Source organism: Chlorocebus sabaeus, chromosome 22, assembly GCF_047675955.1.
Source record: "Chlorocebus sabaeus isolate Y175 chromosome 22, mChlSab1.0.hap1, whole genome shotgun sequence".
In the NCBI taxonomy this organism is placed as follows: domain Eukaryota; kingdom Metazoa; phylum Chordata; class Mammalia; order Primates; family Cercopithecidae; genus Chlorocebus; species Chlorocebus sabaeus.
Window position 1 is genome coordinate 53,150,724 of NC_132925.1, and position 21,516 is coordinate 53,172,239.

General features: G+C 41.9%; 1 protein-coding gene across 4 annotated transcripts in view; it reads right to left on the reverse strand.

Moving 5' to 3' along the window:
* ATG7 (autophagy related 7) overlaps window positions 1-21,516 on the reverse strand; it is a 269,659-nt gene that overhangs the window by 177,067 nt on the left and 71,076 nt on the right. For all 4 annotated transcript variants that reach the window (XM_073009844.1, XM_007985239.3, XM_007985240.3 and 1 more), the window contains exons 13-16: window positions 12,363-12,557; window positions 9,897-10,100; window positions 7,762-7,877; window positions 5,950-6,025 (exon numbers count right to left, since the gene is read on the reverse strand). In XM_073009844.1, coding sequence (XP_072865945.1) covers window positions 5,950-6,025; window positions 7,762-7,877; window positions 9,897-10,100; window positions 12,363-12,557 — 591 coding nt within the window. The remainder of the gene's footprint in view (window positions 1-5,949; window positions 6,026-7,761; window positions 7,878-9,896; window positions 10,101-12,362; window positions 12,558-21,516) is intronic.

Here is a 21,516-nt window from a genome sequence, read left to right on the forward strand (position 1 = left end):
GCCCAGAGACAAACAGCCATTCTGAGAAAGCACAGTTGCAGCCACAACTGGAACCTGCTGCTTTAACTTCACACTGCTTCCAGCAGGCCTGGCAATATTTCTAAAGCTTGGAGTTTGCATAAATAAAAACTAACTCCAAACTCCAAATCGATCTTGGATGTTGAAAAGAGTCTTAATCAAGTTCAATGCCAAAATGGAGAGCGTAGCAATTGCAAAACCCTAAGCACACCAGAATGGTCTTTGTTTCAGCTAAGAGCTTCAGCTCTCACCACTGACGCACCTCTCACTATTAAACTAGAGTCACCAAGGGGGCAGAAAAACCAAGCTGGACATAAGCCAGTGTTTCCTTAGAAAAACACTGCAGAATGGGGCATATCTTCCCAACCACTCCCTCTCTACTCATTGCTTTCAGAGCTTTATGAGAGTCTTTATAAATTCCTTTTTAGGAGAGTAGATAAGTTTCCATTTTAATTAAAAGTGAAAGATGAAACCAATATTTACAAGTGTCTCTTATGTGCCCAGAACTGTGCTAATGCTTAGTACATGTGACTTAATCCATCCACGAATTCCAGGAGCTTATTATATTATCCTCATTTTACAGATATAAAACATGAGGTTCAGAGAAGATATGTAACGGGCCCAAGGTCACACAGGGACAAGTGCTAAGAGCTGCCTCAAATGGTTTTGTAAAATGAGATAGTGAATGTGAAATTAAGAGACAAAGCTGGGGTTCTAATCGGATCTGTATGATCACAAAGTCTTTAGGCTGCCTTCCTAAACAGGCACCTCCTAAACAGGACAGCCTTATCCAGCGGGTAAAACTCATGGGGCAAAGTGACATCCTTCAACCTATAAAGTTAGGCCCAACTCCTCTTGGGACAAGCGATGCAATCTGAGATGCTTCTGAATGCTGACATTATAATTTATCCTCCAGGGAAACAGCAATCTTGATTCTGCTTCCGGAACCTCACAGAGGAAACTCAGACATTGTTAGACCTATACCCAGATCCTTCCTTGTATTCAGAGACCTACCCACTGGAACCAGACTCTACTGCATCCAAATGACTTGGGATACATCTATCACCTTAGATTACCCCAAACACAAATGGAACTCAACACTGGGTGGATCTTGTACCAGTTACTTAACTTCTCTGAACTTCATAGTGCTTGGAACTTGGCAGAGTCAGATTACCTGGTGAGGGGATGGCTGGATGGAAGGAAGGAGATAAGATGAATAGGTCACAAACCATAACACTTGATACAGTGAAACATAAGGCCTGCCCATTTTTTCTGCTATATCCATCATCAACCAGAGAGGTATAGAACCAGAGGGGAAAGGAGGGTCCTCTCCTGGGCTACATCTCAGGAAATATGTTCTTATTGCTTATCTGCTAAGATTTCCCTCCTCAGCAGTCCATCTGTCCATGTCCCTAGGAGCACAGAGATAAGTATTTCTGAACACAGTAAAGATGTTTTTTCAAAATCTAAAGGCCTGAGGATTTGGGGGGCACAGCCTGTGTAGAAAGGGCAAATATCCTGAGATACAGCTAGAGATCCCAGCTCCACCTCAGCATGTGAATCAATTAGAATTTTCCCAGGCCAGATCCCTCCCAAGGTCCTGCCCTAGTTTTGGCTTTGTATTACCTTTCTGAAGCTAAAAGAATTCATGAAGCTGAGAAAACCCTGGGGTTGGCAATTCCAAGCTCAGAAGAATGGCATACACATTCAGGGTCTTTTTTTTTATTAGTACTTTAGAACCAAGAGTTCATTTACCTAAAGACAAAAGATGTGCACTGCTTGGTCCACAAGTGGGATAAAGCAGGAGTGCCCCATCAATTACCTTGGTGTTTGGACAACTGTTGTAGTGTTACCTTGATTCCTTTTTTTTTTTGAGGCAGGAACCCCCTCTGTTACCCAGGCTGGAATGCAGTAGTGTGATCCTGGCTCACTGCAGCCTCAAACTCCCACAGGTGCATGCCACCACACCTGGCTAATTTTTTGTAGAGACAGGGTCTCTCTATAATCAGGTTACTCTCTGAGTAATCAGGCTGGTTTTGAACCCCTGGACTCAAGCAATTCTCCCGCCTCAGCCTCCCAAAGTGCTGGGATTACAGGAGTGAGCCACTGTGCCTAGCCTCGTCACCTCGTTATCATTCTATGAGGATGTACAGCCAAAGACTTAGCAGGCTAACAGGCTGTTAATTTCCGTCACATCCAGGATCTCTCACCAGCCAGCAAACCAGCTTCCTGGAGATATCAAGAGTGGCCTGTACATTTTATAAATCCCAAACTGTGCCTCGTACCAAAGAAGCAGAAAAAGGATCTGGCCTTGCAGAGCTCAGCCACCAGCCAGGAAAAATCAGTTTTTCTTTCTTTCTTCTTCTTCTTTTCTTTTTTTTTTTTTTAAGTAAAAGAACACTGTTGATGGGAAACAGAAAGAACAACACTACTATGCTAAGATTTATAATGAAAAAGCTCCCTCTACAAAAGACAACAGATTCCAAAGAGTATATACTATATAATTTCATTTACAGAAGTTCAAAATCAGACAAACATCTCCCATGGTGTTGATAATCAAGAGGTGCTTACCTCTCTATAAGAAGGAGGCAATAATAATCCGAAGAGGCATGAGGGTGGGCATTGAAGGTGCTTGATAGTTACTTTGTTCTGATCTGTGTGCTGGGTATAAGACTGTTCATTTTGTGATCATTCATCACATTACCACTTAATGATGTGTGTGATAATCTATATCTATTCCACACATCAACAAAATGATTTTTTGAAAAATCATTCTTTTTATAGACAGAAATTAGCTTATACTTACTGCTGCGTGCTTGCAGAATCAAATCCACGTACAATGGGCCAGAGACTTAAAAAACAAAAAACAAAAAAACCCAAACAAACCCATAAGCCTTTTGCTCACCTGAAATGGTTTTTTATGGTTTTCAAATTCAGTAAGAGGTTTCTTCAGGCAGAATTTCACTGAATTTCAGGGCCTAATCAGGCCTTTTTTTTTTTTTTTTTTTTTTTTTTTTTTTGGCACTTGGCCAATCTTTGGATGGGCCAAATTCTGCCTGTGGACCCAGAGACAGAACAACTAAGTAATCCTCAGGCCTCCTAGGTCTGACACAGAGGAGAGCAGAGACCCAGAGAGCAGAGGAAAAGCTAAGGAACTTTCTCCAAATTACACAATGAGTTGCTGGTGGGGGGCCTTGTGATTCTCAGTCCAAGGACTATCACTTTTCTACTACATCTCTTCCACAGGGGCCAATTAATAAAACTTTTCCTCTGGGGAACTGAGAAAAATGAGCCCAGTAAACTTCACTGGTCATTCTTTGCATACAAAGTACACAAAGGAGTTTACCAAGTTCCTCTCCAACAGGAAATCATTTGTCTCTAAGAGCCAGGAAGAGGAGGAGGGAAGTGCTGAGTTTGCAACAGGGCATTGCAACACAGCCCAGTGTTTTTGTGGAAACGATGTTCCCCTAATCAAAACACGGTTGCATAAATGGACTCACTCCACTTAGGAAAAAAAAAAGTTGTTTAAAGCCTATAAATGGGGACCACACAACCCTGATTAATTTTTAAAGTTCTTTCTCCACTTTCTTTTTTAGAAAGTAGCTAAAAATAAAGGCTTGAAACTTGAAATAATGTAAGCAAGTAATCACTCACACACACACACACACACACACACACACACACTCTGGGCTTTCCCCATATATGGCTGTGTTATTCTTCAGTCTTTGAAAAGGGCAAATGAAGAGATGGCCAACAACCAAAATAATCCTTCAGACATTTGAAAACGAGGAGAAAGAACTAGAAGAGTTGGTGAATGACAAACAATTGTGAGGCTCAATGGGGATAAATAACACTGAGAGGGATTAGTTGCCATAGCACTTTAAAAACATGGGCACATGCATTTTGACACTGGGCCCCTTCTATAAAGAGACTGTTTTGCCCTCTGGCCTCAGCACTGAGAAAACTACAACTGCAGTAATTTAACATAAAGGACTTAAAGAAGGAAACCAGTACAGGGGCATGACTGAAAATTTAATTAAGGCCCTTCTCAGTATAAAGTCTGTAAAGGAGATGAGGGCACATCTCAAGGTCAGAAGAAGGGGGAGACTTGGGAAAGATTCAAATGAGATACGAGAGCATAAATAGCAGAGGTCGGCTCGGGAGGTCAGCTTCCTTATGATAGATGGTTATTACTGTGTCTTTTGGGTCCTCCGTGAAATGTCTCTGTAGAGAAGATTAACGCATGTCAAAAAAAAAAAAAAAAAAAAAGGCCACCGTGTGTGGGGGACGGTGGATGTGGGACACATTTTTATAGTGTTTTGTGGTTTTCAAGGCCGTGTCAGATGTAATCCTGGACGCAAAGTAAAGCACCTGCTTTTCTTGATGTGGAAACTGAGGCTCTGGGAGGCTAAGTGAACTCTACAAGTTCTTTTTTTTTTGTTTTTAGATGGATTCTCACTCTGTTGCCCAGGCCAGAGTGCAATGGCATGATCCTGGCTCACTGCAACCTCCGCCTCCCAGGTTCAAGCGATTCTCCTGCCTTAGCCTCCTGAGTAGCTGGGATTACAGGTGCACACAACCACACCCAGCTAATTTTTGTATTTTTAGTAGAGACGGGGTTTCACTATGTTGGCCAGGATGGGTCTCAAAACTCCTCTCCTCGTGATCCACCTGCCTCAGCCTCCCAAAGTGCTGGGATTACAGGTGTGAGCCACCATGCCCAGCCCACAAGTTCTATTATGGGTGGCTTTGTGCAAGTGGGCTGAGGTCCCAGCAGGAAGCAAAATCTCCCAATATGCAGGCCACGGATCTTTCGACTCACAAGACCTTTGAAAGAACATTTGTCAGACTGCCCAGTTTAGGTATGGACTGTGGCTCACCCACTAAGTCTCTGTGACCATAAAGAAGTCATTTCCCCTCTTCTGATTCTTATTCTAAACGGAATATAGCAGTGCCATCCTAGCTGGCAGAAGGTGGGTGGCGAGGAGGAAGAGAGAGACAAGCATGAGCTGAGTCACTGTGCTCTCTGTACTCGTCTGAGTCTGTCCTTGCAAATCTCCAGGTAGGACTGGCGGGCACCATCACCATTTCACTCATGGGGGCAGCCGTCACATTACAGGAGAGAACACATACGTGGAATCTAAAAAAATGATTTCCAAAATGTAACACTGGAAAACCTCTTCAATCTCCCGAAAATATAGTAATGAAAATGACTGAAGAGGCAGTATGAATTCTAAATGTTCATCCCACTGCCTTTTTCTTTTTAATCCCTAAGGGATGGAACTTCCTCATGATACTTTGGATTCTTTATCTGAAAAGACACCCCGCTTTCTGGTGACCCTGCATGCTTCTAGTGGTTTTCCCATGCCTGCCTATGAAGGTTTTCTACTTGGGTTCAGAGTCAATAATAATAACGAACAACAGCAAAGAAATAGCAGGTATTGTTTGTTGAGAGCCTATGATATATACTGTTGCTGAGCCCTTTCTAGCAACCATCCATAATCCATACAACTACCAGGTGAGGTCAGTATTACTTTCTCCACGTTATAGATAAGAAAACTAAGCCTCAGAGAAGTTTAGTGACTTGGCCAAGGAAGGCCATCTTAATAACGGCAGGGCTGGGATTTAAACCATTGTATGGCTGATTCCAAAGCATGTTTTTTTCCTGTTCCTATTGCATTATGAGGCCTCTAGTGAGTTTATAAAACGCATCAAAGACTCTAGGCAATGCTTCTCGTTTGTGATTTCTTCCCATCACTATCCTGCAGAATGGAATACCTTCTAGGTGGTTGGAAAGTTCTCCCACCGAAATCCCAGCTGCAGGGTAAATGGGTGGATATGAAGTGGGCTGGGCAGATGGAATGGCAAAGAGACCCCACATGCCTTCCCCCTGCACCAAAAGAATTGTGATTTCACTTCCAAATCACTAACCTGGTGAGGCACGAGCCCAAGAGAGGTTGGAGGCTCATTCATCCGATCGTCACTGCTGCTGGCAATGGCATAGCCCCTGAGGACAGGAAACAATCAGAGCTGCTCATTTAATCCAAGTTTAACACATGGGAGGATGATCTAAGCAGAAGTCTACATAAGATTCATAATGATATCTAAAATGCCCCTTGCTGGGCAGTGTAAGTTAGCAAAAAAATAATTTCCCTGGGACAAAGGGCAAGAAGAGTAATTTAAAAATGCACGGTTTGGAGTAAGAAAGACCTGAGCTTGTGACCATAGGCAAGTTGCCTAACTTCTCTGTGCTTCAGATCCATCATCTAGAAAGTAGGAATGAGGGAGCTCTGATTAATAAATGAGGAATCTACTATACCAATTGCCAGTGCAATGTTTGGCATATCAGAGGCCAATAAAAATTAACTCACTACGAAATAGTCTTATTAAACATCACAGAACATTTCTGCACTGAAAATTTGAAGAGGAAAATTTTCTAACCTTAACTTCTTGAGCTGATATAAATGGTAATGAAATGTAGGAAATAAAAGTGAAGAATGAATTGGGCAAAACTAATGCACCACTCTCTGAACAATGGAGTGATACTTCTGTCACCAAAGAGACGTGACACAGGACCTGGTGTTTAAACTATGACCAGGGAAAATGTGGCAGACGGATGGTCAGCGTCAAGGAAGCAGAAAGTCAGCTCTCAAAGATTTTGTCCCAAATACTTCCTGTCAGAGGATGGCAATAAACTTAAATGACAGATAGCTAAGGTGGACGACAAAGAGGAAGACAAAAAAGTCCTGCTTTTCATTTATCTCAGAGTACCCATACTAGTTACCTATACAGCCACAATTTTCAACTGCTGAGGAAAGCTTTGAGTCACACAATAAATAGAATATTCATGTTAATTTGCATATTGACTTTCTGAGAACTGGAAAAATAAATCTTTCAAAAATTCGATTTTCTGCTGCCTGTATTGCAAACAACATAACAAAGTGATTAAACATAGTTTGGAGCCACATTGAGCTAAACCCTGGCTTTTCCATTTACTATGTTAATTTGGCCACTTACTTATCCTCACTATGCCTTGATTTCCCCATCAAAACTGGGACTAATAATAATAGTTCTTTCCTAACAGGTTTGCTACGAAGATTAAAGGAGGCCGGGTGCAATGGCTCACGCCTGTAATCCCAGCACTTTGGGAGGCCAAGGCGGGTGGATCACCTCTGATCACTGAGGTCGGAGGTTCAAGACCAGCCTGACCAACATGGCAAAACCCCGTCTCTACTAAAAATACAAAAATTAGCCGGGCATGGTGGCGTATGCCTGTAATCCCAGTTACTTGGGAGGCTGAGGCAGGAGAATCACGTGAACCCAGAAGGCAGAGGTTGCAGTGAGCCAAAATCGTGCCATTGCACTCACTCCAGCCTGGGCAACAACAGCAAAATTCTGTCTCATTAAAAAAATAATAATAAAAAAAAAAAGATTGAAGGAGGCAATATTTCTGAAGTGCTTAGACCAGTGCCTAGCACAAAGCAAGCCCTATATAAGCGTTGGAAAAATAAAATAAACCAAAATTTGTCCAAAAGGATGCAGAAATGTGGCCACAAAGGAAACGTGCCAAGTCATCTCAGCCCAAAGAACCAGACCTGCTTTTTCTAGTCTTGTGTTTTTGAGGGTAGATAAAGTAGTGAAATTCTCTGAAAAGTCAGACTGAGAAAAGGCCACAGGAGACATTGATGAACGACTGCCTACAAAAGCTTTGTTTAAATGCTCATCTCCCACTAGCAAACTCACCCTTCTGGATGCTGCAAAACAGATACCATCAATTCCACGGCCAGGGCTCCTGCAATCATGGCCAATCCTGGACGACTCACAGTGCACTGCTGGTCCAAGGTCCGGTCTCTGGTTGACTGCAAAGAAACAATCATTGGTGTGTGCTGAATGTTCTATTCCATTCAACTCTAGCTGTCTCAAGTATGAAATCCTCTGTGACAAAGCTTTAAATTATAACCAGATGCTCATTGTTAGCAAAGAACATCCAGCCTCAAGTACATCATTTCTTGAGATTATCAAGAAAACAAAATACACAATTTAAGTAACTAAATGAGGTAATATGCTAAAAAGGATCAGCAGCTTAAACAGATTGGGGGATATCAACCAAAAATGAGGGCTTAGCTGCCTCATATAAAGGAACTGCATCATGTGTTCCTTTACGTGTCTCAATTCAGTTCTGTGTTTGGTAGTTAAGTGACAGAGACACAGAAAGGAACAATGATTAGAATAGTGCAAATGATTCTGCCCTGCCATTTTAACTAATACCTCAAAGTGACCGTGAGATAGGAGCAACAATTTACTATTATTTGCAGCCCTCAGTTCCAATGTTCCTCTCACAACATGGGCATCAACTCTCTGGGTGATTCTAGGGTTTACTACAAGTATTTTTTTTTTTTTTTCCTACAACATGGCTGTGAACACGAGTCTTTGCTGGTTCAACCAAAGAGAGTCTAACCATCCCACTCTGGGCAAATTAAAGAGGTTGTTAGGAATATTTTTGACTCTATGAAAATTTTACCTTATGAGCAAATGGGACTTTACTGTAAGGGACCACTAATCGTATTTGTTGACAATAACTAAATAACAAGACCAGCTGTATATTATAACACTATGACAGAGATCATCAAGCCATCCTTCTTCATATAAGAGAATGGTCATCTTCTTTTCTTTATATTGGGAGGACATAAAAGCCAGCCATCCAAAGGAGATATGAGTTATTAAGTGAAAAATTTTAAAACAAAGGAAAAATAGAGGGGAGGTTACAGAAAACATCTCTGCATTGCCTCACTGGAAATTTTTTATCTGTTCTGATAAAGGAACAGCCCTACATACAGACAGACTTGTGTGAAGTTCTGAAAGCCATAGAATCTTAATTTGTACAGTGTAGTCTTGCTGTTCAAAGCACTGTCGCACTTGACCCACTGAATTGTGAGTTGACAGGGCAAGTATTCTTCCCTCCCCTATTAGCATTGTAGGGAGAATACAGGACACTCAGTTAAATTTGAATTTCAGATAAATAAATTTTTAGTATAAGTGGGTCTTGAATATTGCATGGGACATATACTAAAAAATTATTCATTATTGGCCGGGCACGGTGGCTCACGCTTGCAATGCCAGCACTTTGGGAGACCAAGGCAGGGGGATCACAAGGTCAGGACTTTCAGACCAGCCGGACCAACATGGTGAAACTCCATCTCTACTAAAAATACAAAAATTAGCCGGGCGTGGTGGCACGTGCCTGTAGTCTCGGCTACTCAGGAGGCTGAGGCAGGAGAATCACTTGAACCCAGGAGGCAGAGGTTGCAGTGAGCCGAGATCATTCCACTGCACTCAAGCCTCGGTGACAGAGCGAGACGGTTTCAAAAAAAAAAAAAAATTCATTATTAACTGAAATTCAAAGTTAGCTGGGAATCCTATAATTTTACTTACTAAATCTGACAAGCCTACACACCAGTCCTATTTTGCAGAGGCAGCGGGAACCTAAGAGACTTTTTGGAATTACCTGGGAGGCAGTGTCAAGGCATTGATGGAATCTGATCTTTAGACTCCTAATTTGTAATGTTGTCTTGACTAAAAGCAGCACAGCAGACAATACTGAGTGCTACCAGGGATTAGTCTGCTGTGGTTTCCTCAATAAGCTTTCCAAAAATATAGTTTGTAGCCGCGTTTATATTGGTGAACAAGGAACAGCTGTACAGTTGATGACGCCAGTCAAGGTTCATAATGAGATAATGCCATCCTCCCCAAATTGGAGAATTCTTCTCTTTGTTAAAAGATAATATTTAAATAGTCATAAATGAAAGGGCCGAGTCTGTCTGCCTCAGCGCACAAGTTGGTGACAGGAAATATTTGGAACTAAAGAGAAATCCACTTACATCTCCTGGGGCCACCACATCATTGCAGAAATAGCAGCCAAGCTTGTAACCAGGGATGTTGGCAAAAAGTGATGAGCCCAGGAGGTCAGCAGATGCCACAGGGTAGTTTGGACACAAGTCCCCAGCTCCCTGCTGCTTTGGTTTCTTCAGGCCATGTCTCATGACAACAAATGTGTCAAATCCCAAAGCAGCATTGATGACCAGCTGCAGGTTTCAAGGAATAAAAGAGCAGAGTTAAAAGACACATATATTTGAAGCTGTGGCTAATTCCATATTTGCTCAACTTTTTAAAATTTATTTTTTGCATGTAAGTGTAATTAGATTATAAAAGTTAATGATGATAAAAGCTACCCACTACTGAGGGCTTATTAAGTACAAAAGACCTAATTATATCACAATTATCATAAATTATCTTATTTAATTTCATTTGAAACTCATAACAGACCAGGCACAGTGGCTCATAACCTGTAATCCCAGCACTTTGGGAGGCCGAGGAGGGCAGACTGTCTGAGGTCAGGAGTTCAAGACCAGCCTGGCAACATGATGAAACCCTGTCTCTACTAAAAATACAAAAACATTAGCCGAGCATGGTGGCATGCGCCAGTAGTCCCAGCTACTCAGGAGGCAGAGGCACAAGAAACGCTTGAACCTGGGAGGTGGAGGTTGCAGTGAGCCGAGATTCCACCACTGCACTCCAGGCTGGGCGACAGAGCAAGATTCTATCTCCAACAAAGAAAAAAGCAAACAAAAAAAACTCATAACAAACATTTCTTATTTATAGAGGAGGAAACTGAAAGTCAGAGAAGTTAGTTCTATAACTTGCCTAAGGTCACTTATCTGGCAAGAGGCAGGTGTATAAAACCAAGTCTACATAGTTCTCAAACACATTCTTTCTACCATTATACTATACTGTCACGTCCACATAGATTTGTTTTTATAACAGCTTTATTGAGATATAATTCACATACCATATAATTCACTCTTCATGTAGATTTTTTTTGGTATCCCACTAGCTGGAATAGCAAGCACATGCCACCATGCCTGCCTGGCTCTGCATAGTTGGTATTTTGTTTTGTTTTGTTTTTTGTTTTTGAGATGGGATCTTGCTCCATTGCCCAGGCTGGAATGCAATGGCGTGATCTCGGTTCACTGCAGCCTCAACCTCCCAGGCTCAAGTGATCTTCCTGCCTCACCCTCCCGAGTAGCTGGGAGCACCAGTGTGCATCACCACACCTAGCTAATTTTTTGGTTTTTTTCTAGAGATAGAGTCTCATCATGTTGCCCAGGCTAGTCTCAAACTCCTGTGTCAAGCAATCCTCCCAAAGTGCTAGGATTACAGATGTGAGCCACCATATCCAGCCCAACACATAAATTTTTTAAAAAACATTTTTTTCATTATACTATAACAACTTTTCATGGTTCTAATTTAACTTATTATCCCAAATTTCTGATAATATAGAAAGTTTGAAAAATAAAGGATAAACACACTACAAAAGAAAAAAATCACTGAACCCACAGCTCAAAAAATTATCATTAATAGTTTGGGGTATTTTTTCCTATTATTTTCTCTCTTTCTCTCCCATTCTCTCCCTGTCTTTCTCCCTTCTTCTTGCCCTCTTTCTCTCTCCTCTCCCAATAGACAGATAAGTAGATACATAGGAAAACATATATAAATATTTAACATAATTGGTATAAAATATATACAATATTGCATCTTCCTTATTTAACATAATGCGGCATTTTCCATCTTATTAAAAGTCCTTTGAAAACATACTGTGGCCGGGCACAGTGGCTCACGCCTGTAATCCCAGCACTTTGGGAGGCCGAGACGGGCGGATCACGAGATCAGGAGATCGAGACCACGGTGAAACCCTGTCTCTACTAAAAAATACAAAAAACTAGCCGGGTGTGGTGGCGGGTGCCTATAGTCCCAGCTACTCGGGAGGCTGAGGCAGGAGAATGGCGTAAACCCGGGAGGTGGAGCTTGCAGTGAGCTGAGATCTGGCCACTGCACTCCAGCCTGGGTGACAGAGCAAGACTCCGTCTCAAAAAAAAAAAAAAGAAAACATACTGTGAATGGCTGCACACTATTCCATCATAGGTATGCACCATGATTTAGTTCACTATTCAACACTGTTGGCCCTCAAAGTTGTCATTGACCAAGTAGTGGTGAATAAGACCAAGTCTCTGTCCTCTTGGAGCTTACGTTTCAATGTAAGTACAGTATACCTTTCAGTGTAGAGTATCTCAAAAGATTATTACGAAAATTAAGCAGTAAATGATACCTATTACATTGGGTGATGGTGTGTGAGGTGAAGACAGAGTCTGAAGCAGAAGCCCTTTGGCACTATGCTACCAGGTCATACAAACCACATCTCTGCTCTGGGGAAGAGAAAGTTAGGGACACTCCTCCCTCTGAAGTGGTGGTGCATTAAATCATAAATCATAATTAGAGACAGTGCCTACCTTTCTCTTGCTTGCAGCAATGACAGCAGGAAGCCACCTGCTCTCCCTGGTGTCCATCAACAGGAAAATGACATCATGGCTTTCGATGAGCTGCTCCAGTTGCTCCACATCTCTGCGGGCTTGCTCCAGAGTGACACTGGAGAAGTTCACTGGATGCCCAGGCATGGGTATGCTCATGTTGAATCCTCTGGCATTCTAGGGAAACACCAGGATGTAGTCATGTCTGGATCAATGGTATAGGCAATATCTCACAGCCCACACTTCCCACAGCTGCCTGCACTTACTTGTGGTCACTTACATGAGATCTCCCTGTGCACTATTATGCTGCACCCTTCCCATGCCCGCTCTCTTCTTCACGTCTGCATCCTAGAACACCTTGACCTATCACCCCAGGGCCCTGAGGCAGGGCAGGGCAGCAAGCAAAGACATACGGATCTCAGTTCCAAAGTGGAGGGGGCTCATCCTACCTGAGGTAAGGACACTGGAGAAAGCTGTATCTTTGGCTCTTTCCAGTCATCCAAGGCCAAGAAACTTCATCACAGCACCTTCTGCCTACCCAAGTACCTCTGGTTTTTTTCTTTTCTTTTCTGTGTTTTGGGGCTTTTTGTTTTTTGTTTTTGTTTTCGAGACAAGGTCTTGCTCTGTCACCAAGGCTAGAGGGCACTGGCACAATCATAGCTCACTGAAACCATGACCTCTTGGGCTCAAGGGATCCTCCTACCTCAGCTTCCCAAGTAGCTGGGACTACAGGCACACATCACCACACCCGGCTGATTTTTAAATTTTTAGTAGAGATAGGTTTCACTATGTTGCCCAGCCTGCTCTCGAACTCCTCGGCTCAAGGAATCCTCCTGATTTGGCCTCCAAAGTGCTGGAATGACAGGCATAAGCCACTGTACCCTGCCTAAATATCTCCAACTGGGCTATCTCTTCCTATTTGCTTCCAAATTGCCCTCCCTTCTGTTTCCTCAGTGTTAAACATCTCTATATGGAGTGTTCTAGCAAATATAATTTGATCTAATACATTCACATTAGGTTAGAATGACTGATGATCTTGCCGTAATCCTTTCAGGGGTATATGCATTTTAAAAAACCTCAAATACAAAAAACTACTTGCTAACTTAGAGCCAAAAAAATCTACTTATGAGTATGTAGATATTTTTGTGAGGCAGAAGGAGTTACAGTGGGTGATGTCAGAGTGTGGGACAGAGTAAGGCTTCACTCTCTGTCCAAAAGTAGAAGCTGTCCAGCAACCTGAGTTCCCTGAATTGGGATTTTTTAAATGCGTTTTAGAACAGCTCTAAAATTTACCATCTACCCCTTGGTGACCGCATAATATTTTGGCATATTAACAGTGAGTCATATATGGGTGCTAATGAAGCTAGGGACACTGACTTTCCACAAAAGATGAATGTGTTCTAGAATCATAAACTGTACCCTTAACCCTGGTATAACACTGGCCATAGGGAAGTGTTTGAAAATATCGGCTTTTTCACTCATTTGCCAAAACCCCTCACTTACTGGAAAAACAACTCAAGGGACAGGGCAAGCAGATCTTTTTAAAAAGAAGTATCAAATTTGTAGATTGTGGATATTTTTTCATTATCTTCGACTTTAAACCTAATCTCTGGAATTCAAAAAGGAAGAACAACAATTTCAAAAGGAATGAAAAATAGAGTGGCAAGCAAAGCAGGAAAGGACATGAGGCAAAAAGGATTTCAGAAAGAAGAAAGGTGCACAAACATGTCTATTTTAACAATGAGACTAGCACAGCTATCAGGATCTCATTAATTAATTCATTAAGTATTGTGCACCTACCGTGTACCAAATGCTGTAATAAGCAATAATAAAAGCAATGACTACAGTAATAATCGCAATACCTGCAATACCTTACTGACATACTACAATTGACAAAGCATGTTAAATGGTGGTAGCTTGATCCAAAGAACTATTATGTATGTATTTTCATGACACCAAGATGGAAGCATAATCATGCAATACCAATTCTGAACTTTTGAATAATAAAGTAACTTTGCTAACCTAAATAAATCTCTACTTGCTAAAATTTCAGCCAGTAAGCTAACGTAAGAGCCCATCAGTTATGTCCACATCCCAGAGGCTGGAATTCAGCAACTTTCAACACAGTGGTTTTCTACTTGGCTGTATATCAGAACCACCTAGAGAGTTTAATGGCCAAGCTTTTTCCCAGACCATTTAAACGGAAATCTCTAGGAATGAGCCCAGGCACCAATATTTTCTAAAACTCCCCTGATGATTCAAAGGTGCAGCCAGGTTGAGGTATAATTTATATAAAGTTAAATACACAGATCTTACATGCACAGTTCAATGTATTCTGACAAATGAGAGATTAACCACTGCATACAACTATCAAGATATAGAACATTTCCATGATGCCAGAACATGCTCTTGTGTTCCCCCCCAGTCGGTCCCCACTTGTCCCCAGATGACAACTGATCTGACTTCATAAGCCATAGATTAGACTATTCTAGAACATATCACATAAATGATATGCTAGGGTATACAATTGTTTGTGTTTGGTTTCTTTTGCTCGGCATAATGCTTTTGAGGTCCACTCATATTGTTAAGTATCAATAATACATTCCTTTTGTGGTGTAATTATACTATAATTTATTTATCAGTTCTCCTGTTGATGGTGATTTGGGTTATTTCTAGATTTGGGCTGTTTTGAATAAAGTTGCTGTGGACACTTTTGTATAAGTATTTTCATGTATATATGTTCTCATTTCTCTTAGGTAAAGATCTAAAAGTACAATTTCTGGGTCACAAGGTAGGCATATGTTAAATTTCATGAGAAACAGTCAGATTTCCAAAGTAGCTATTTTACCAGTGTATAAGTGTTTTGCTTGCTCCACACCCTGACAACATTTAGCATTGTCAGTCTTCTTAATCTTCGCCATTTAAGTAGGTGTATAAGTGATATATCTTTCTGGTTTTAATTTGTATTTCCCTGATGACTATTGACATTGAGCATTTTTACATGTTCAATAGCCATTCATAGATCTTCACCATTAATTAAGTACCTGTTCAAGCTTTTTTCCCCTTAAAAAAAAAGTTGGTTTGTGTGTCTTGTTATTGAGTGGTAGGAGTTGTTTATCTTGCATATTCTGGATAAAAGAGGACTGCACATGTCTTCTCAGTTTGGTCAGTTTTTTCCTTCTTTGAAAGGCATCTTTTGAGAAGCAGAAGTTTTAAATTTGTATAAAGTTAACCAAGTTACCATTTTTTGTTTATGGTATTTACTAGGTCCTAAGAAATCTTTATCACAAGACCACTAAGATGCTTTCCCCTAGAAACTTTATAGGGGCCATTCTGGGTGTCACTTAAAGGATCAGAGTATTCAATGAGGTCTCTCCACTCTGTATACAGGACTCCAGTGTCTCCCAGCTCCTGTGAGCTCTGGAATCTCCATTCTGCTCATAGCTCTCTGGTAGTGTGTTTTTGCCTGGACTGACTGTTGTGCTGCGAGTACACACAGCTCACTATCCAGTCAAAGACTCAAGGTGCTACCAGGCACTCCTGCGCACAGCTCCCTCATTTCTGGTACTATATCCTGCAAATTCCAGCCACCTCAGCTGCTCTGAACTCTGCTTGTTCCTTCAGCTCGCTGAGACCAAGAGTATCTCCCTGGGCTCCCACAGGCTATGGCATGGGCCAGAAAGTGCCTTCATGTAATAAGCTGGGACAAATCTTTCCTTCCCTCTGTCTGGGACCACAGTCTTTCACTACCTACTGTTCGCTGTCTGAAAAGAGTCATTTTACATATTTTGTCCCAGTGTGTAATTGTTTATGGTGGCAGAGCTAGTCCAGTATCCACTACTCATCAGGGTTGAAGCAGATGTCCAAATTCAGGTTTTAAAACCTCAAGTGTGGCTCCATAATCCAACACCTTTTTTTTTTTTTTTTTTTTTTTTTTTCTGTGAGACGGAGTCTTGCTCTGTCGCCAGGCTGGAGTGCAGTGGCGTGATCTCAGCTCACTGCAACCTCTGACTCCCGGATTCAAGCGATTCTCCTGCCTCAGCCTCCCCAGTAGCTGAGACTACAGGTGTGCGCCACCATGCCCCGCTAATGTTTGTATTTTTAGTAGAGACGGGGTTTCACTATGTTGGCCAGGATGGGTCTCAATCTCTTGACTTCGTGATCCACCCGCCTCAGCCTCCCAAAGCACTGGGATTACAGGCGTGAGCAACTGTGCCCGGCCTCATAATCCAACATCTTATTGCCTCAAATAGCTATTTGATTTATAAAAGATCAGTTGTTTTCTTATTCAATTTACTCTTCCCCAAGATCAGGTATGGTATTTGTAGCAGAGCAGTTCTTTTCATGTAATTTTATCACAGCATTTTTAAAGGCACCTGGAAAGGGTCAATGTGACACCTATATCCTGGAGTAGAAGAGAAGGAATTAGTCAAAGAATACCACACAGATAAATTGCAAGGGTTTCTTATGAGCTGGACATTTGAGGTACAGGAAGATCTGGGGCCAGAGTACAGTTAGTTTGGGATAAATATATTTTAGAGCAAAAAACGAAAGTCAAACTCTCTAGTTCTGAGGGAGTGTTTTAAGGTTTTTCAGGCCAACTATTCAGTGAAACCACCCTGTCCTTGAGTTCTGTCACCCAGGAGAAGCAGGGTGAAGGGTGCTCATGACCTCCTGGTACACTTCTTTGTATTTCCTGTGTTAGTCCATTTCACACTGCTATAAAGGAATACTTGAGGCAATTAAATGAAAAGAAGTTTATTTGGCTTGTGGTTCTCCAGGTTGTACAAGTAGTATAGTGCTGGCATCTGTTTCTGATGAGGGAAGCTTCCACTCATGGTGAAAGGCGAAGGGGGAGCGGGTGCATCACATGGCAAGGGAGGGAGCAAGAGAGATGTCAGGCTCTTTCAAACAACTAGCTCTTGCTCGCGTGAACTAAGAGATCGAGAACTCACTCATTAATGTGGGGCGGGCACAAAACCATACATGAGGGATCCACCTCCATGACCCAAACACCTCCCACCAGGCCCCACCTCCAACAGTGAGGATCACAATTCAACATGAGATTTGGAGAGGACATCCAAATCAAATCACTTCCTATGAATTTACTATTTCAAAGTTTAAACTTTTTCTTTCTTTCTTTCTTTTTTTTTTTTGAGACAGACTCTCGCTCTGTCACCAGGCTGGAATGCAGTGGTGCGATCTCGGCTCACTGCAACCTCCACCTCCCGGTTCAAATGATTCTCCTGCCTCAGCCTCCTGAGTAGCTGGGACTACAGGTGCGTGCCACCACACCCAGCTAATTTTTGTATTTTTAGTAGAGACAGGGTTTCACTAAACCCTGTTGTGTTGGCCAGGATGGTCTTGATCTCTTAACCTCGTGATCCGCCTACCTCAGCCTCCCAAAGTGCTGGGATTACAGGCATCAGCCACTGCGCCCGGCCCAAAATTTAAACATTTTAAAAGGGTCGCACCCATTATTTTTTTCTTTTCCAAGTCAAATATCACTCGACTTCAAGCATTGAGATGAGAATCTTGCAATAACAAGTAAGGGATAGCCCAAATTAGATAATCTTGCATTAATAAAACCAATCTTTCTAACTTTTCCAGGTAACCAGATATCTAGGAAGTCTGCATTTAACACAGTTCTTACCTTCAAAAGGCCACTTTTCTTCCCTGGAATGCTCCTCCTGGTCCCTGGCCTTTCCCACCACTCTCTGGTCCTTGCCTCCCTCCCCAAGACCCCTTCTGATCAATTCCTTCAGAGCTCGGACCAAATGTCACTTCCTTAAGAAGGCTTTCCCTGCCCCTGCCCCCTGACACCTGTCCAGGTCCTGCTCTTCTGTATTTCCTGAGCAATGTCTACTTATGCTTTTATTTAGTATTTCAATTATAATTCAATAAAATATAAGTTGTATAAGGGCAGAACCATGTCTTGCTTACTTAGGTCGAGCCTTTTCTCCATAGCCTGGTAGAAAGAAGGTGATGAATAAGTATCTGTTGAATGAAGAAACTATACTAAATCAAGCATATAAGGAAAGCCCCTTAAGGCTGGCTAACCAATAAGTTAAATAGTTTCACAAGTATTTTTCATGAATGTGATGAATTACACTAGTACTTCGATGGGTTGTATATATTATCTACTATTATTTATAAGGCATGAAGAATAAAAGTATAGAAGACTTGGACCCTGGCCTGGGGGACTTACTAGTCCAACAAGGAAAACAGAGTAACACGATATAAGTGTGAAGGAAGAGGCTTGATGCCGGAGGGCTGTTTCCAAAAACAGTTGGACTTGCTCTCTCAGGCCCAGCATGGCAGTCCTTGCTCCCACCTCAGCCTTCTCTTCTTCCTCATCTTCTTTGCCCTCTATGTTGCAGCCACCCTGGTTTTCTTTCAATTCCACAAAAGCACCATGCTCATCCTACCTCAGGCATCTGCACAGACAGCTCCACTACCCTCAGCCTAACTAACTCCCACTCATCCTTCAGGGGTTTGTTTCCTCAAAAGTCTTCCCAGTCCACCCCCTCGTCTAGGTCAGGCCTACCTGTTATATATTCTCATGGCAACTGAGCTTCTGCTTCCTGCATGTATTACAATGATAAGTATTTGTGAAATTATTTGTTAATCACCATCCCCCACTAGACTTTAAGCTCCACATGTCTGTCTAGTTCCCCTGTCCCTGGAACATAGTAGGTCTTAAATACACTACTTGACATGCAAGTAAGTAATAAAACAACTAAACAAACAGTGGGAAGGGGGAACTGTATTGGGTCACTGATAATGACTAGGATTTGGGTAAACAAAAATTTGAGGCATCTAATAAGTGACAGAGCTCAGGTTCAAAGCTAGGTCTGTCTGGGTCCTAAAGGGAATCCATAATACTCTCCAATAATAGATTGGATTATTCCTTTTTTTTTTTTCGTGCTAGGGTCTCACTAGGTTGCCCAGGCTGGTCTCGAACTTCTGACCTTAAGCGATCTCCTCCCACTTCAGCCTCCCAAAGCGTTGGGTTTACAAGCTTCAGCCACTGTGCGCAGCCTAGACTGGATTATTCTTCCCAACTAGGCACCTCCTCCCTCTAGTAATATTATATATCCTCACTCTTTGCAACATGACCTTTGCAAGACCTCCTACTAGGAGGACTAATGTCAATGACTTTGGGCCTGGTCCTGTGACTTGCTTTGGTAACAGAAATGGAAGACATCACACTGTACCATTGTTGAGCTAAGACTTTAAGGCATAATAATCACCAACCCTTTTAAGCTTAAACCTTCTACCATAGGAAGAGTAGGACACAAATGACTGTTCCTCCTTTAGCCTAGATTTTGAAAATAACAAATACAATGGACTGGAACCTGACTCCAAGTTATGTGGCTTATTAAGTTCAGCCTAGTGACACAGCTGAACCACAGCCAACCTGCACATCCATGAACATGAAATAAATGTTTGCAATTGTAAGCCACTGAGATTTTGGGATTGCGTGATATGCAATATTGTCCCAGCAGAAATCTAACTAATATGGCTCCTCAATGACAGGGCTGCAACTTATTTTTTTCAGCATCTAGCACATAGCTGGCTACATAGCGGGTGGTGAATCAATACTGCTAAACCCAATAAATGATGTTCATCAGGGACTCTAGTGAAATGGATGAAAACATTAACAATGCTTCTAAAGCAAAGATTTTTAAATGGATGAATCTAATACAAAGTGACTAAAGAGAGAAACTTTGAGAAAGTGGTCTTTTTTTTCTTTTTGGTTAGGACTGAGAACCTCTTCTGGCACTTTAAGTATAAACAAATGCTTTGGAGACACCTAATCTAACTCCTGTCAGATAAATTGATTAAGTATTCAAGAGGCAGAATATCGTTTGCTGGTTGACCTTAAAAAAAGAAAACTGTCAAGATTTTAAATGAAAGGAGCTGAAAGACTTTTCTCTTGTTATCTGGTATTTCTAATGATATAACTCAAAAACCAGAAGCAGCTAGAGCAAAAAGCTAAACTTTCAGCCCAATCTTTCTTCTGCATGAAGACTTGCATTCAATTTAATTTCATAAATCTGTACTAAGTAACTACCAAGTATTCTGGTTATAGAGGAAAAATAGTATCTTAGATTTGAGCCACTGCAAATCTCTTTGGAACCAGGCAGGATATAAAAATATATACACTCCTAAATTCCTCAACTTAAACTCATAATGCTTTGCAACTTACAAACCATTTCTTCATACATTCGTCATTTCGTTTTCACAAGAATATGTGAGAAAGATTAATTATTATTATTATATTATTTAGACAGGGTTTTGGTTTGTCACCTAGGCTTGAGTGCAATGGCTCACTGCAGCCTTGACCTCCCAGGCTCAAGCAATCCTTTTGTTTCAGGCACCAGCGTGGCTGGGACTACAGATGCACACCACCACCACACCTGACTAATTGTATTTTACAGAGATGGGGTCTCACTATGTTGCCCAGGCTGGTCTCAAACTCCTGGACTCAAGTAAGCCTCCTGCCTTAGCCTCCCAAAGTGCTGGTGAGAGGTGAAACCAGCTGGACTTCCTGGGTTGAATGGGGACTTGGGAGAACTTTTCTGTCTAGCTAGAGGATTGTAAATGCACCAATCAGCACTCTGTAAAAATGCACCAATCAGCGCTCTGTGTCTAGCTAAAGGATTGCAAATGCACCAATCAGCACTCTGTAAAAACGCACCAATCAGCACTCTGTGTCTAGCTAGAGGATTGTAAACACACCCATCAGCACTCTGTAAAAACACACCAATCAGCACTCTGTGTCTAAAGGATTGTAAACCCACCAATCAGCACTCTGTAAAAACACACCAGTCAGTGCTCTGTGTCTAGCTAAACGTTTGTAAACACACCAATCAGCACTCTGTAAAACGGACCAATCAGTACTCTGTAAAATGGAACAATCAGCAGGACATAGGCAGGGACAAATAAGGGAATAAAAGCTGGCCACCCCAGCCAGCAGTGGCAACCTGCTCGGGTCCCCTTCCACGCTGTGGAAGCTTTGTTCTTTCACTCTTCACTATAAATCTTGCTGCTGCTCACTCTTTGGGTCTGTATCACCTTTAAGAGTTATAACACTTGCCGCGAAAGTCTGCGGCTTCATTCTTGAAGTCAG